Genomic DNA, 15,093 nt, shown 5'->3' with positions numbered 1-15,093 from the left:
ACTTTCTATAACTCGGTGGTGGCCTCGGCCATCCATTATGGCATTGTCTGCTGGTCAGGCAGCATCTCGGCCCGGGACAGAAAGAGACTGGAGCGACTGGTCAGGAAGGCCAGTTCTGTCCTGGGCTGCTCCCTAGACACTCTGGAGGAGGTGGGCAACAGGAGGATGCTAACTAAGCTAAAAGCTATGATGGACTGCCCCTCCCACCCCCTCCAGCTCGCCCTGACAGCACTAGGTAGCTCCTTCAGCCAGAGACTGTTACACCCGCGCTGCAAGAAGGAGAGATACCGCTGCTCGTTCCTACCGACTGCTGTCAGGCTGCTGAATAAAAAATAAAATGATGTGGAAGACAATTGTAAATAGCACTGCGACCTTATCCATATCTGTATTTATATTGCACTTAATTGAACGGTGTTTCTTTTCTTCTTTCTTCTTTCTACCCATTATCTTGCTGCTGTGGACTGTAAATTTCCCCAGTGTGGGACAAATAAAAGGATATCTTCATCTTATTAAAAATAACAGGGAGAGTGTTGCAACCACTAGCAATTAGCCTAGCTTCTTCTAGTTCCGTTTTTACGACTACTTTGTCGACGTGTTTTCCAGTTTTGGGCAGGCTGGAGGCCCATTTCATGGTACTAAAAGAGGTACTGTATCCGGATTGTGGGAAGAGACTCAATGATTATGTGCTGTGATTGTCATCTCAATTACACCACCAACTCTATGACATGTAAGAACAAACTTGCCGATTTCTTGCGTGCTCATGGGCCCCACAAGGTCTCATGATAATAATGATAATGACTCGCGAGTGGAGAGCTGGAGTCTGTTTTTGTTGCAGAAAAACAAAGCTTTCCCATTGGCGCAGATGTTCCTACGAGCACCAGATGAATTTTGCAGCTGACAAGGGGCTCAAACGGCTCCTCGTTGACAGTTAACAAGACGCCGCGTGCACGTTGTGCTCGCAGGCCGTCGACAACACGTTGTAGAATCTTTAGGAGATGATCCTCCTGGCTGATCCACATTTGTGCTGAGTCAGCCAACAACATGCGGTGAAGTTGCATGAACCCGCTCACCAGAACCTAATGGAATTGAGTTGTGTTGGAAGCCAAAAAGACATCAGGCGTCCATTAGGGAGTCATGTAAACTGGAATGCGGGGCTCTTATGTGGGGAAAAAAATGTGTGCTGCAGACCTCGCTCTCACACGAGGCTGCATGCTGTTCCATGCCAGAGTGCGAGCTAGCATGCGCCGTCTGGCGACGCCCAGTTCCATACTTTTTCACACAATCGGATCATCTCGCTGTGTGTGAGCTGAGTCGGCGGGGGGAAAGCTGCTTCAAAGTCGCCTTTTCACGCCGCACTGATGCTGTGTCAAATAGCAGGATGGGAACGGGAACAGGGTGGAGACCAAAATGAGGCATCTCAGGGGGCCCTCTGGTGTGGCCTCAAAGCAGCATTTAGATCTCAGGCTTTTAGCGGCGGCCATTAACAAAAAAGCAAGTCATTAAAGCAAGCCAGGCGTGTTTGCGGCTCACTAAACATGGTCCTTGTATTATCTGTGTACCTCGGACGAAAAAAAAATACTCCTCCGATTTTGTCCAGGACAATGGGAACGTAAATGAAATTGGCCCAATCGCTCTCTTTTTATCGCAGTATCGCCGAGAAGCACAGAATTCGAGGAGACTTGTTGAGCACTGCTACAATACCTCACACAACTTGGAAAGGGGTGTGATTTGTTTGTGTATTTTGTATGTTGCACACACACATTGGCCGCAGTGCTGCAGCTGCTAATTTGTAGCAGATGCAGACTGCAGCATTGAAGGCTTTCGTGCTCTTTTGCTTGCTTGCTGCTGCTGCTGCGGGGCTTGTAAAATGGCTATTTCGCACAGCAGGTAGCTTTAATAAGGTTACGTGGGCCCTGAGGACACGAGCAACTTTTTTGGGAGGGCGAGTTCTAAACATTGCTTCCCTTTGTGTTGTTCCCAGAAAGGCAGCCCTCAGCGGTAATTAGATACAACTAAAGTTTAACTCATGCGTCTTTTAATGACAATGCAGCATGTTTGCAGCCTTATAGCCTCATAAACAGCAAACACGAACATCGGGAGGCTATGCGCCCCCTCAAACGTGAGCCGCAGAAAAAACTGCATCTCAAGTGGAAATTTGTTATACAGTAAATTGAACGCGCTGAAAATCTGAAATATTAGCACAATTGAAATTACACCAAGTTGACAGGTATTATGGCAGGACTGAGACAATTGGAATCACAAACTCTGCCAGTGTGATGGGACAAGAACGCGAGAAGATTATTCGACAGAATTTTGAGGTGTCAAAACTAATCAATGAATTGATAATCAATAGAATATGAAATGACATGACAACTATTGTAATAATAGAGTAATCGCTTAGAGATATTATTTAACCTAAAGTAGTCCACATCCTCTGATATCAGCCTCTCAGCAATAAGTTCTCTGATTTCTGTAGTCCTTCATGAAAGTTAGCGGTTATTAATTATCTTTCGTGTTCAATTGAAATAAGACCAATGCTTTATGTGAAAAAAATAATAAGTGCCCAGACTGTTGCCAAATAAATTAGGTGGTGGGTAATAGCAGATCATTAAGTTAATCACTATGTGCTAGAAAATAGATAAACAAATGAATAAATAATGGCAAAGACTTGTGCTGTACCACACAACGAAGTCTCTTAGCGTCCCAAATTAGTGATTGAATTTGATTTCGCGATGGCGTCATGTTGATGTTGGTAGCAACAATGGAAAAGGAAAAAAAAAATATTAGTAATGTCGAAAAGACAAGTGAAGCTAGCCGTCATACCACCAGGCGGGCCAACTGCAAAATAAAAGCTAATTAAGGTTTTTTTTTCCATTGGCGTCAATGTATTCTCTGGTAAGCTTTTATTTTGAAGTTAGCCTTTGCGTTGGCAGCGTGTTACATTATCAGTATGTTTACAGTCTACTTGACATACATTCCTGGAAAACACTCGCCGAATAAACTGTTTTGTTTTTTTAAGGTACCCGAATAACTGATGGAGTCGTATTACTATCACAAAGTGCGAACGAGAAATAGAACAAGAGAGGGTACTGTGGGCCCATGTGAAGTCCCGTTATGCCTTAAAAAGTTCCGGTAGGCATGAGGCTGAAATTGACAAGTGCTGGCATTTCGTACCGCTGCGTACCGGCCGACATAAAGTACTGAGTAAGACACAGTAACTGCTTTTACTTTGGAAAACAATGGCCAAACCAGTTACACGGTTTCCAAAAGCTGTTGAGAACAAAATCAATTTTCTCTTCTGTGGTATTGCCTAATTTTTGTTGAGTTGTTTTTTTTTTGTTTTTAATCACTTTTTGTTGAGTTGTTTTTTTTATCACTAAATACCTATCCACACAACAATAATTGGTTAAAAAACCTTAATCGGGAGAAAATACATTTCTAATACTTGTTATTGCAAAATAAAATGTTGGCAGGTTATTTGATTAATCGCTATGATAATCAATAGAATAGAAAAGAAAAATATGAGACAGTCACAACCCTACCAGAATGACATGGCATTGCATTCACGTTCAAAGCAGTAAAACATCCTTTGGAATCAAATTCAGGAAACGCCCTTTTTGTTTTGCACGTCTGTTATCCCAACCGATTATCGTTCAGTGTCGGCAGTGTTGAGAGTGGAATGTTTCCTTCCCGACTTGTTCAAAAAAACGGCGATGTTCGGCACACAATTTTAATTAATAAACCGCTTCAATATTTTCACTCACAAGGCCTTTCTTGTGTGTTCAAATAAGCGAGAGACTCTGTGACTGTCATATGACGTGAAATGAAACGATCGCCAATTGGGAAACGACCCAAAGCAAAACATTGTTGACAGACAAAATAGAGAAGAAACTGGTTGTGTTGAGTGTTTGTGTGACATGTCTCAAAAGTCTTTCACCGCAGTAAAAATGCCTAGGAGAAAGAGTTTGCAACCACCAGATAAGCAAACAGTTCGCCCAACTTCTTGTATTTCTTCTTTTGCTCTTCCTTTTCTTCTTTGTATTTTTCAGCAGTCTGGATGCCCTTTGGCACAATGCTGGCCGTTACAGGTCGGGGTTAGTAGATACAACACTAGAAGAGCAGTAAGCAAATACTGTATGTCAATTTTGGGGGGTGTTAAAAACTGGTGGGGGGGGGGGGGGCAACTTAACACTCCCGATCTTTGACAGCGTTTCTATGGGTTTTACAAAAAATGCAATCTAAACGAAAATGGTGAAAAGGAATCCTGAGGCGCATAGCCTTCATTGAATGTCTCACACTCACTCAGAAGACATGAAAGAAGCTGCAAGTGGCACCAACTGTTCCAGTATATTGGTGGAAGTGGGCACAATTTGGCCAACGAATCCCTGACCCGCCACTGTATTTCTACTCGGACAACACGAGCAGTCCAAGGAATGCCACTTGGCTGCGGAAATCATGCGCCGCACCGCAGACAACTAACCCCTGCGAGGCAGAACATTGCCAGCATGCAGCCCGGCATGGCAACAAACAAGCGAAGCGAGCTCTCCACCCGCCAGACCACGGAGAAGCCGGCACTCCCTGCGCTTTTGGAGATATATTTAGAGTGTCTCCTGAGAGACTGTCAGCTTGCATTTGCCCACGTGGCTCTCTCCTTGTTCACACCCTGACTGCACACACAGGTCAGACGACAAGCTTGTCCGTGCCACTCTTCCTTTCTTTCTGAAGGACGCGCCTTCCCTGGCCCTGCCTTCCCTCCGGCATCTCACAAAAGCAGAGGCAGGAGGTCGGCAATCCGTGTAGCGCACTCACGGTGGACACGACCTGGAGAACAGTGTCAGTCAGAGGACCACCTGAAAAAAAAACAATAAAGAATTTGTAATGGCGGGCTTCTTCGAGGAGTCACTGAGATGTGGTGAAACACCCGCGTGACTTCCGTGCAGGCATTGTGTGTTCACATCACACTCCAGGACGCTTGGAAAATGAGCGGGAATGTTTCTTTGCCTTCTTTGTCTTCCCTGCGATTGACTGGTGACCAGTCACAGAACGTCCCCACCATCCCTCCCCTTTATATCTCAAAAGTGATTTCAAGTGGATTTAAGTGTGTTGTAATTCCTGATTTGTTATGCATTTTGACAGAAAAGTGTCAGAGGCCTTTGTCAAGAAACCAGACAACTGTTTTCAGTTTTGGGAAAAATGTGTTGGCATATGTCACTGTTAAGGTTCATTCATATTCCAAGATGTGATTACTGCATCTGTCGCAGGAGGTGTTTTCAAGTTATTCAATAACTGGGTATCCATTACTCGCTCCAGCCTGGTCTTCTCCGTTGAAGAGAGACCCGTGTCTTGCACACTAGCAATCGATGTGCCACTCGCATGCCAAGCAAAGACTTTGTTACAAAGAAGTCTTCTTTTGTCGTGACAGTTCACTAATGGGACCGTCTACAGATATTAGACGCCCACGGAGGGCTGGCAGCTTCCTGGGAAGCCGCAGGAGCCGCGTTTGTCGCTTTCCTCTTGCTCCAATGTGCATCCTTCTTGCGCTTTCAGCAACTGACAATATGTAGGCCGACATTCACTGCATCACTGAGTTTTCCTCGGGAAGTTCCTGTCGTCGTGTTCATCCAAAACAGAGTACACTGCAGGTATGACAATTGGCTCCGTCTTCTCTTTTCAGGTACCAGCAGGTGCCGGTGGTGCTGGTGGGAAACAAGGTGGACCTGGAGGACGAAAGGGAGGTGTCGCCCGGCGAGGGCCAGGCACTGGCGGAAGACTGGGGCTGCCCCTTCATGGAGACCTCTGCCAAGAGCAAGACAATGGTGGACGAGCTTTTCACTGAGATTGTGCGGCAGATGGATTTTTGCCCACTGCCCGACCGCCGAGAGGCATGCTGCCCCGCCTGCAGCGTACAGTAGCAGCCCGTCGGCCTGCCGCCCGGGCCTCCGGGCTGATGGATCCGAAGACGCGGACAAAGGCAATTAAAATCACGTTGATCGATTGAAGTTGGAGAGGACTCAAGGAAAATACTTGCTATTGCCATTCCTTTTTCCCATGGAAGGAATGCACTTTGGCTGAGAGGCATGCTGGGAAATGTAGGAAAACACCCAGCGAGGCTGACAAGTGAGATGAAATCTAATCCCTCGAGCACGGGGTGGATTTTCCTTTGAACTCGCACATCCATCAGCCCCCTCCTGGTAAACAGCCAATTTCAGGGGCTTTCCCCAAAGGCGGCGCTGTGCCAAAGCCACCTTAAAAGCCATCGACAAAGAGGATTGGAGCCCTAAATCAATTTGGGAAGCCAAAAAGAAAAGACAGCAGCAAATGGACACAGTTTCTCCGGTTTCCCTTTCGCACTTCGAATGAGGGTGCAAAGACCAAACATCAGATTTCTACACAGATGTCAAGCAGCACCACTGTGAAGCTGTCACCCCAGAGGTCGGGCCACTCCTCGGCCCGCCTAACTATGAATGAATGATGAGATGAATGAATGTCTCGGAGTCAAAAGCTGCACCTTCTGAGGGGATTCACTCGGAAAATCCCAAATGTCACGAATACGGATGACGTGCGCATGAAGTCATACTCTCACGCTGACCTTGAGTACAGTCTCCCCCAAAGAGACAATGTCAATCAATCATTGTTGAAATGCGCAGTCACTTGACACCTTACAGACGATACAAATGCCTCGTACGCCGAACATGATAGTGACAGTGTATCTTGAATTGCATCATTTAGTGGCTCTCATCAACACTTATTTTCAACCAAAATAAAAAACTCTTTATGCACCAATGTAGCACACTGGTTTGGATTCCTTTCCCCAACTGTGTGCAGTTTCATCCCACAGTTCAAAAAACACACCCTCACAATTTGTGATTGATTGTCTGTGCATATATGGGCCAAATCTCATTTCTTTATTCGCATCATCCTAAGTCCTCAGTTTACATGTACCAGCTCCTCCCTCCAGACATCCCGTCGGCATGACGAGGGGAACAACAGGAGGGAAAAATGTTTGAAGGGGCAGGATCCAAGATGGCGGAGTGAGTGGAAGCTTTTTTTCTGCATCTGTCAAAATATTTTTGTTTTAGTCCTTGAATTTTCATTTTCTTTTCTGACAATCCAAGTCTTTTGTCTTGGACCCCTTTTAGCATAATTTCTTGAATACCTACGGTTTCAGGAATGTTGGGTCACCTTAAGACAGCTTGCGTGTAAATACAACGGCACTTCTGCTTCGGAGACAGCGACATTGAAGAGCTTGAGGTAGGTCAAGCGCGGTCCTCAAGATCCCCTATCCAGCCTGTTGTCGATGTCTCCCTCTTCCAACACACCTTTTTCAAATGATCAGCTAGCTCACCAGTAAGCGGTAGACATTTAAAACAGGCTGGAACGGGGATTTCGAGGTCCGGACTTTGGCACCCCTGAGGTAGGTGGTAACACTTCCAAAACGAGCAAAATAAATCAAGAGTCATACACCCATTAAAAGCCCAGCGCTTAAGAAAAAATGAAGGGCAAACTGGATGATATTAAAACGCTCTGACGGTAAAAGTGGATGGCCAGACTGAACTTTAGAAAAGTTTGGATGAACCTGTTCAAGCAAATGCATCAGCCGCAAGAAAATAAACAAGTGAGAAATCACTATTCTACAGAAGAGAGTTGAGGAGCTTCAAAAACAAAAGAGCGATCTAAAAAAATGCATGCGAAGCGCAAGCTCAGTACACGAGATGGAACCCCGAGGCTGACTGACTTAGCCGAAAAAATATTGGCGAAGGCATCATCGGAATACTTACTCGAGTTCTGCTTATATCCATGGAGCCACTGTGTGACACCGTGGACACTGAAAGAGAAACGCCCCAGCGACATCTAATAATGGTGAATAGTATTTTATTGATTTATTTATGTATTTCATTCAATGCCAGGGGATTAAAAGAGACATCTAATAAGGGTGAATAGTATTTTATTGATTTATTTATGTATTTCATTCAATGCCAGGGGATTAAAAGACAATGTAAAACGAAAGACAATATTTCTTTTTTTCAAGGAGTGAAAGAACAATTTAATTTTTTTTCCCAAAGTGTCATGATCATGTTCTGTTCGTGTCCAGCAGGTGGCAGAGGCATTCCCAGTTTTCCTGCTGCGCACCTGTCTGGCATCACAATTATTTGGAATATTTAAGGAGCTCGTGGACCCGACGTCAAGATGTCGGATAATTTCGCCTTGCTCAAGTCATTGTTCATGTACATGTTGTCTAAACATTCTATTTTCGCTCTCATCAAATGAATAAAGTGGGTCTGGAAAGCCTGCCCTCCCCCATGGTTGGGCCCCAGTTCAAAACAAAGTGTCCAATCAAATTTGTTGATTTGCTGTGATGTATCCTTTGTGCGCAACGTCACTCTTCGGTGGCGGAAGTCCACAACTCATCAAAATGGCACGCAGAAAAGACAATAGTTTGTTCACATCAGTCAGCATTAAATCAGTTTCAAATAGCTACAAAAAAAGAGAGTCATTAAAACCCTAACAGCTGACAGCACTGGAAGCATTTATTTCTAAAGAAGACTTGGGGGGTTTTCGACATCGCGACCACTCTTTTCTGACAGTTTCATTTCGGTGACTGTGTGCTGAGGTTTGCCCCGCCTTGGAAATGCACTTGATGAGACCAAGACTGGACTCAATCACAGGTACTGGATTGCCAGACTAAGTGCTTAAAGCATGGAATATCCATTCGCACATGCGCGGCTCAAGAATGCTTAACAAAAAATGTCATGAGTGACACCCAGATGACCCAGGGCATATAAAAAACCCACGGCACCCGGAAGACAGTCCCTCAGAACCTTCTCGCGTGAACACGAAGACTCAGAGTGACATGATGCTCTGGCGGTCATTCGGGACTCAAAGAACTGTAGTTACATCGGTAATCGCTGTTCTATGACATCCCTCCAAACCACCACGGGCGGTGCTTAAAGCACGGTATGACTAATACCAGCAAAGTCACAAGGAATCCTAGACACAAGCCTCACTGAGAAGCCTCTGAAGAGCCAAAAATAATGCTCAGAGGAAGAGGACTGGCGAAAACCACAGTATAAAATCTGGAGAAACTGCTTAGAGACGACCAAGTCAAGTCAAGTCACCTTTATATAGCCCTTAATCACAAACAGTCTCAAAGGGCTTCACATGCCAACAGTTGACAAATATTAATGACATCCCCTGACTTTAACTCCCAGGAGGGCAAGGAAAAACTAAAAAAAAAACCTATCCGGGGAAAAATGACAAACCTTGAGCAGGGGCCGCAGATGGGAGAATCCCCCTTCCAGGATGACCAGGCTGCAATAGATGCTGACTGGGCAACATTTGATAAAATATTGTACTATACAATGTTAGAATGATAGAAAAGCCCCCAGTTAGTGAATGAATGAAGAAATCTTCAAAGCGGCGTCTCCGAGTAGTTGACCAAGTTCTTGTCCAGCTCAGTGTGCATCATGTCCATATCGATCGGAGCAGAAGCCGTAAGCAACATCCAATTGGGTCATCATGACCTAGCCCCGCTCTCCAGATCAGGGAGGAGTGGGAAGGACAAACAGAGGAAGCGGCAGTCAAACAGGCCAACATCTAGTTCAACAAAATGCAAGACTACTGTATACAAATGAGTCTTAAGGTGGGTTTCAAACATTTCAAAGCAGCTCTAATTAAATTCCAGAGCACTGGAGCCCGACTACAAAATGCTCTCGAACCTGTGGACTCCTTTTGGCTCAATGGATGCCTAAAAGACCAGCATGATGTGAACGAAGAGTTCGGGGCGGAACATACAAGATACCAAGGTACTAATATAAGTACTTTATAAGTAAGTAGCAAAACCTTGAAATCATCTCAAATGGACCAGAAACCAAAGCAAGTTGACGAGTATCAGGGTGGTGTGATTGAACTTCTGTGTCCTCATCAGGAGTCAAGCTGCAGCGTTTTGTACTAGCTGCAAGCTTTTAACATAGGACGTGGGAAGAACAGAGAGCAATATGTTGCAATAATCGAGATGAGACAGAACAAACGCATGAATTATGATTTCTGCGTCACCAGGAGATAAAATGGGACGTATGTGAGTGATATTGCATAGGTTAAAAAGAACGCAATTCTAGTTATACTCTTAATGTGCATTTGAAAAGAGAGTGTTCAATTAAATATAGTTCAGAGATTTTTTTGCTGAATCACTTTGAGTAATAGTACATTGTGAGTCATGTCCTTGAATAGGTGCCGATACCGAGCAGGGCCAATATTCATCATCTCGTAGGCAGCAGCACAAATGTTCTCCAAGGGTACAGCCTTCACAGACGCCTAAGACATAGGAACACCCCTGGTAGAATTACAGCGCACCCCCAATGGGAAAAAGGGGAGTGTGGAGAGCAACTCAACCCACATATCCTCAGAGGCAGCCCGAGAAACTGTGTCAACATCCCAGGCAAGCACCAGCACGGGCGAGATGGATGCACCCAACACTGCAGTAGAGGCAGGAAGGAGACGGTCCTGCAAGAGGGACCTCATTTCCTCCAACTCAGTATGGAAGTGATACACCTCCAAAGCGAGCTGGCGCTCTGTAGAGAACTTCCTCTTGGAGGGACTGCGGACAGCAGAATGAGAACTCCTGCATTTCTGTTGCTCAGGAGTGCAATGGGCCCACCACCCTCACAAGCAACGACAGCCCTTGCCCCACAACTTGTAGTGCCTGAGGCACATCATCGACACACAGGCAAGCTTCAACGCGGGCGGATCTGCGGCACCTCCAACAGTGGTCAACTTGGTCATCCGCGGCCTCAATGAGGGAACCGCAGTCAACTCAAGGGGGGAACCCTTCATAGAGAACAAGGCCCAGAGGGCGAGCACGCACAAAGCCAAAGGCAGGGGGCCCACTCGCAGCACACGGCCAACATGTGCCAAAAGTCACCCGACACGAAATCGAGAGTGATAAGCCGAGGGAATGGGGCGTGGACGCCACCTGCGCAGCAGACGTGAAACTCCCGTGTGAGAAGCAGGGATACAAGAGGATGTGCTCGAAGTCATCACGAGCCGAGGCACACAGCAAATAACAATGCTGGCGAAAGACGGCAGCACATGTGTCAAGTAAAAAAGACAGAAGGAGACCACGCAACAACTTAAGATAGGAGAGGGGGTGAGAAACATCACTACAAGAGGCCCATGGCATGGCAGCCATTAACACATAATACCGCACTCAGCAAATCTGCAGGGAGAGGGCGCGAGGACATCACAAGTAAAACACATGTAACTCATGTTTACATGAGTAGTAGATAACATCAAGTCCATGGCGGGCTTGTAAGATTTGTCTGCCTTGCTCAGGAAGAGGATTCATTTCAGAATCTGACTAAGAAAAATAAATTCCGACATTTTGGGTGTAACATGAACGCATCAGTAGTTGGTGCACAACACATGCTCTGCAGGCTCCATGCCTGTCCCAATGGAAGAGGAACATTAGTCCTCTGTTTTACTGGAGATTCTTGTGGCCTTACGTGGCGAAGGTGGAGGGGACGGATCGTGGGCACCCTCATCCTCAATGCCATGTGCGCCCATGTGCGGATCCTAATTGAGCTTTCACACCCCCCCCCCCAACCCCAACCCCCAATCGTTTGCTTGCTCATAGATAACTATGAACGAGTGTAATTTAATGATTTCAAGATTAAATACTTCCCAGTATGAAACAAATTCACCAAAATAGCCAATGTATAGAATATTTAAAATGAAATAATCAAGAAATGACAAAAATAAAAGATTTGCTCGGAGGTCTGTCATGTTTTAAACATTGGTTAAGAGGCTGAAAATCAAGACTCAAAATGTGCATGTCCTTTGATTCAACAAACAACAAAGAAGACTGTGGTACAAGTTATTAATATGGAGCAGAAAATGTCTCCAAATGTTTCCATCTGGCTATCATTTACTTCCTTCCAAACTCAAGATGTCCTCCAGCCTCTAGTGAAAACAGTTCTTCCTCTGCTGAGAAGAGGATTGGTGATGTGGACGATTTATGTTTTTTTTCCTTCCTGTAAATGATGTCCCCGATCTGCTGATTCCATTAGCTCCAGGACTTACTGTTGATTTTGGACCTTCAAACTTCAGCATTTGTCAAATTCCATTCAAGTGTCATTAATGTCCATTTACAGAATAAAACTGGAGGACACGTGACATGAGACATCACGGCCAACATAATACATTTGGATGCAGTCCAAAAATAGAGCAACTCTTGGTCAAGGTAATTTGGAGGAACGCTGAGGTAAAAAGACCGTCATTCAAACCATTGCGTGGCGTGGCAGTTCACATGTATGATGTGCCATTGACACGCCCTGATTTTCCGTCTGCACGTCCAAGTCGGGGGTCGTTTACGTAACCATCGAATTCAGAGCTAACAGCGACGTCTATTGGGCATAATTGTAACTGCGGTCTGCTTCTTTGGCCAAACAGAACTCAATCTTCAGGTTTTAGTTCCTCGCCGGACCCAATGTCAGTGCACACATGAACCTGTCATGGCGTCCTTCAATTTTAGGTCACTGGAATAGACGTTGTGCGATCTGCATGCTATTATCGAAAATTTCCTCACGATGCTGATCAGGGCTGCATGCCAGCACCTCCAACACCGTAAGTTGCAAACTGCTAGCAATTTGTAGCTAATGTTAAATGAAGCTACAATTGTATGAGTGAGTAGAGTTCTGCGTGCCGGAATAGACAGTGGATCAACAAACTCATCACCAAAGTCTAACCCAACTTGCACAACAACCTTTACTTTCACTTAATTGTATTAACTCTGTTTACTTGTCGTAATAAAGGAGGTCCTCAGTTTACGACTATGGTTCAGCTAGTCGGAACGCGCCGTAGTTTTATCACTAATCCACAGTAACGCAGTAGTAAATTACACAAAATAGTTGGATGAAAATCATTATTACTCCATAATATTATCACGCCATCAATCAGAACAATAATTAAACGGCGACGGAGCTTTTGCACCACGTGACCACGTGTTCTTACGCCGCTGGGCACACAATTCCGCAACTTGGAACCCCTTGTAGTGTATGGTCTTGTATGTGGTCTAATGAAGGATCGAAACTAAAAATGTACACAAAGATTATTTTATTAATGTATTAAAGTTGCTAAGATGTCTTCTAGTTTATGTATTTTTGATAGATATTCTTTCCAGCACCTGTCAATTTTAACCATCTCTGCAGGTTTCAGGTCGACTGCGGTCGCAGCAGCAGCGCGTGTCGAGGTTCTCAGCCACCGCAATGCAGTCTTCTCCAGAGAGCAAGCCCGGCAGCGGGCTCTGTACCCCCGTGTGGAGAAGATCGAGGTGTCCATGCAGGGCGTGGGGCTGGATGGTACTCTTCTCATCATGAACAGAGGAATGTCCACACCGCAGAGCTGTGCCATGCGTGAGTTAAGAGTACTGGTTGCAAGTCTTCAGAACAGTATTTGGTCTCTTTTGCATGCATTCCTCATATACCGGACGATAAAAACACCCTTCTGTGTGTCCCGCAGACCTGACAGAGCATCATGTGACCAACTCTGCTTTGGCCCTGGTGGATGGCGAACCATGGCCTCTCCACCAGCCGCTCACTCGCTCCTGCACGCTCACGTTGCTCACATTTAAAGACAGCGACCCCACATTGGTCAACCAGGTAAACTGTGAATTTAATTTAGGAGATGTTATCTGACCCAAATTAAAGCAGAAGTTGCATTGTATCTCATTCTGACCATTTGCACTCGTGTTTATGCTGCAGCCCCCTTTCCCCCACTGGTGCAAACACTTTGTTGTGAACTGTTTACGTGTTTTGTCACTTAAAGTTGTTTTTTCCCCCCTTAACATCATCCATCCATCCATTTTCCAATCCGCTTATCCTCACGAGGGTCGCGGGGGGTGCTGGAGCCTATCCCAGCCGTCTTTAGGAAGTAGGCGGGGGACACCCTGAACCAGTTGCCAGCCAATCACAGGGCACACATTGACGAACAACCATCCGCGCTCACACTCACACCTAAGGACAATTTAGAGTGCTCAATCAGCCTGCTGTGCATGTATTTGGAATGCGGGAGGAAACCGGAGTACCCGGAGAAAACCCACGCAGGCACGGGGAGAACATGCAAACTCCACACAGGAAGGCCGGAGCCTCGATCGAGCCCACAACCTCTGCACTGTGAGGTTGATGCGCTAACCACTGGACCACCGGGCTGTCTCCTAACAATATTTTACAAAATAAAATTATAAGAACCAGGGTAGTTATACAGTTAAATAATAATTGTGCATTGTGTGTGCAGTTAATAAGTATCATAATTAATTGATTGATTGATTATTTCTTCAACAGAGATGAAAGTCCTCCGGATTTTCCCGGAATTCCGGGTTTTTCAAGTTTTTATGAAAATCTGTCGGGAGAATTGAGGAAAATTTGCCGAAAATTAATCCGGATATTAGTTGACAACATTGAACGAAGACGCGTTTGAGTTTGTTGTTTTGCTTTCACGAGCGGAGCCGTGTTGAAACACTAACACTAGTAACAGTAAAGAGATTTTTGTCTCTTTATAGACACACTTGCTAAACCCCAGTGGAACGAACAAAAGACACCGTGGACAAGACAGTTGTCGTAAAAAATATATTTGGACAAAAAGGGAAACACACAGATTGGCAGAAAAACGTGTCCGTCCGACTTCGTGTGTCGTCTCGGCTAGCTTAGTTTAGCTGTTGTCGTGTGTGACGTCGGGTGTGTGACGTTGTTGCGTCAGCGCTGATTGGTTGAAATCAAAAGACGCGCTCGCAGAAATGTTCGCGCTGACGCACGCACAGCAGAGAGCAGCGGGCAAGCTAGAGTGGCGTCGCCACAACAGTAATAATACCCTCGTCTCGCGTTCTCATGGCCTCGCCATATCTCTGAGATTTCGAAATTTCGGCGAGAACGGGAGCCACAAAGGCTGCATGAGCCCGATCACTTAACTTGATTTGCAGGCCCGAGCCCGAAGCAAACCCGAAAGTTCATATTTCATTTGTGAGGACTCGGGAGGAGGTGGGGTGATTTCTGATAACAAATTAAAGCCTATCTTTTGTAACGAAATCTAAGTTAAACAAGACTG

The 15,093-nt window shown here is 45.5% G+C and overlaps 2 protein-coding genes across 2 annotated transcripts in view; both read left to right on the top strand.

The window, feature by feature from the left end:
• The window catches only part of LOC109520931 (ras-related protein Rap-2a-like), an 18,507-nt gene extending 11,720 nt beyond the window's left edge, over positions 1 to 6,787 (top strand). The window contains exon 2 of the mRNA XM_019878548.1: positions 5,675 to 6,787. Coding sequence (XP_019734107.1) covers positions 5,675 to 5,912 — 238 coding nt within the window. The 3' untranslated portion in view covers positions 5,913 to 6,787. The remainder of the gene's footprint in view (positions 1 to 5,674) is intronic.
• Positions 6,788 to 12,455: 5,668 nt separating this feature from the next.
• mrpl39 (mitochondrial ribosomal protein L39) overlaps positions 12,456 to 15,093 on the top strand; it is a 21,501-nt gene continuing 18,863 nt past the window's right edge. Inside the window, exons 1-3 of the mRNA XM_019878404.1 lie at positions 12,456 to 12,618; positions 13,203 to 13,406; positions 13,513 to 13,652. Of these exons, the coding sequence (XP_019733963.1) occupies positions 12,582 to 12,618; positions 13,203 to 13,406; positions 13,513 to 13,652 (381 nt within the window). The 5' untranslated portion in view covers positions 12,456 to 12,581. The remainder of the gene's footprint in view (positions 12,619 to 13,202; positions 13,407 to 13,512; positions 13,653 to 15,093) is intronic.

Source organism: Hippocampus comes, unplaced genomic scaffold (assembly GCF_001891065.2).
Source record: "Hippocampus comes isolate QL1 unplaced genomic scaffold, H_comes_QL1_v1.1 scaffold345, whole genome shotgun sequence".
NCBI lineage: Eukaryota > Metazoa > Chordata > Actinopteri > Syngnathiformes > Syngnathidae > Hippocampus > Hippocampus comes.
The sequence above is the reverse complement of the archived record's forward strand: the minus strand, read 5'-3'. Positions and strand labels throughout refer to the sequence as shown.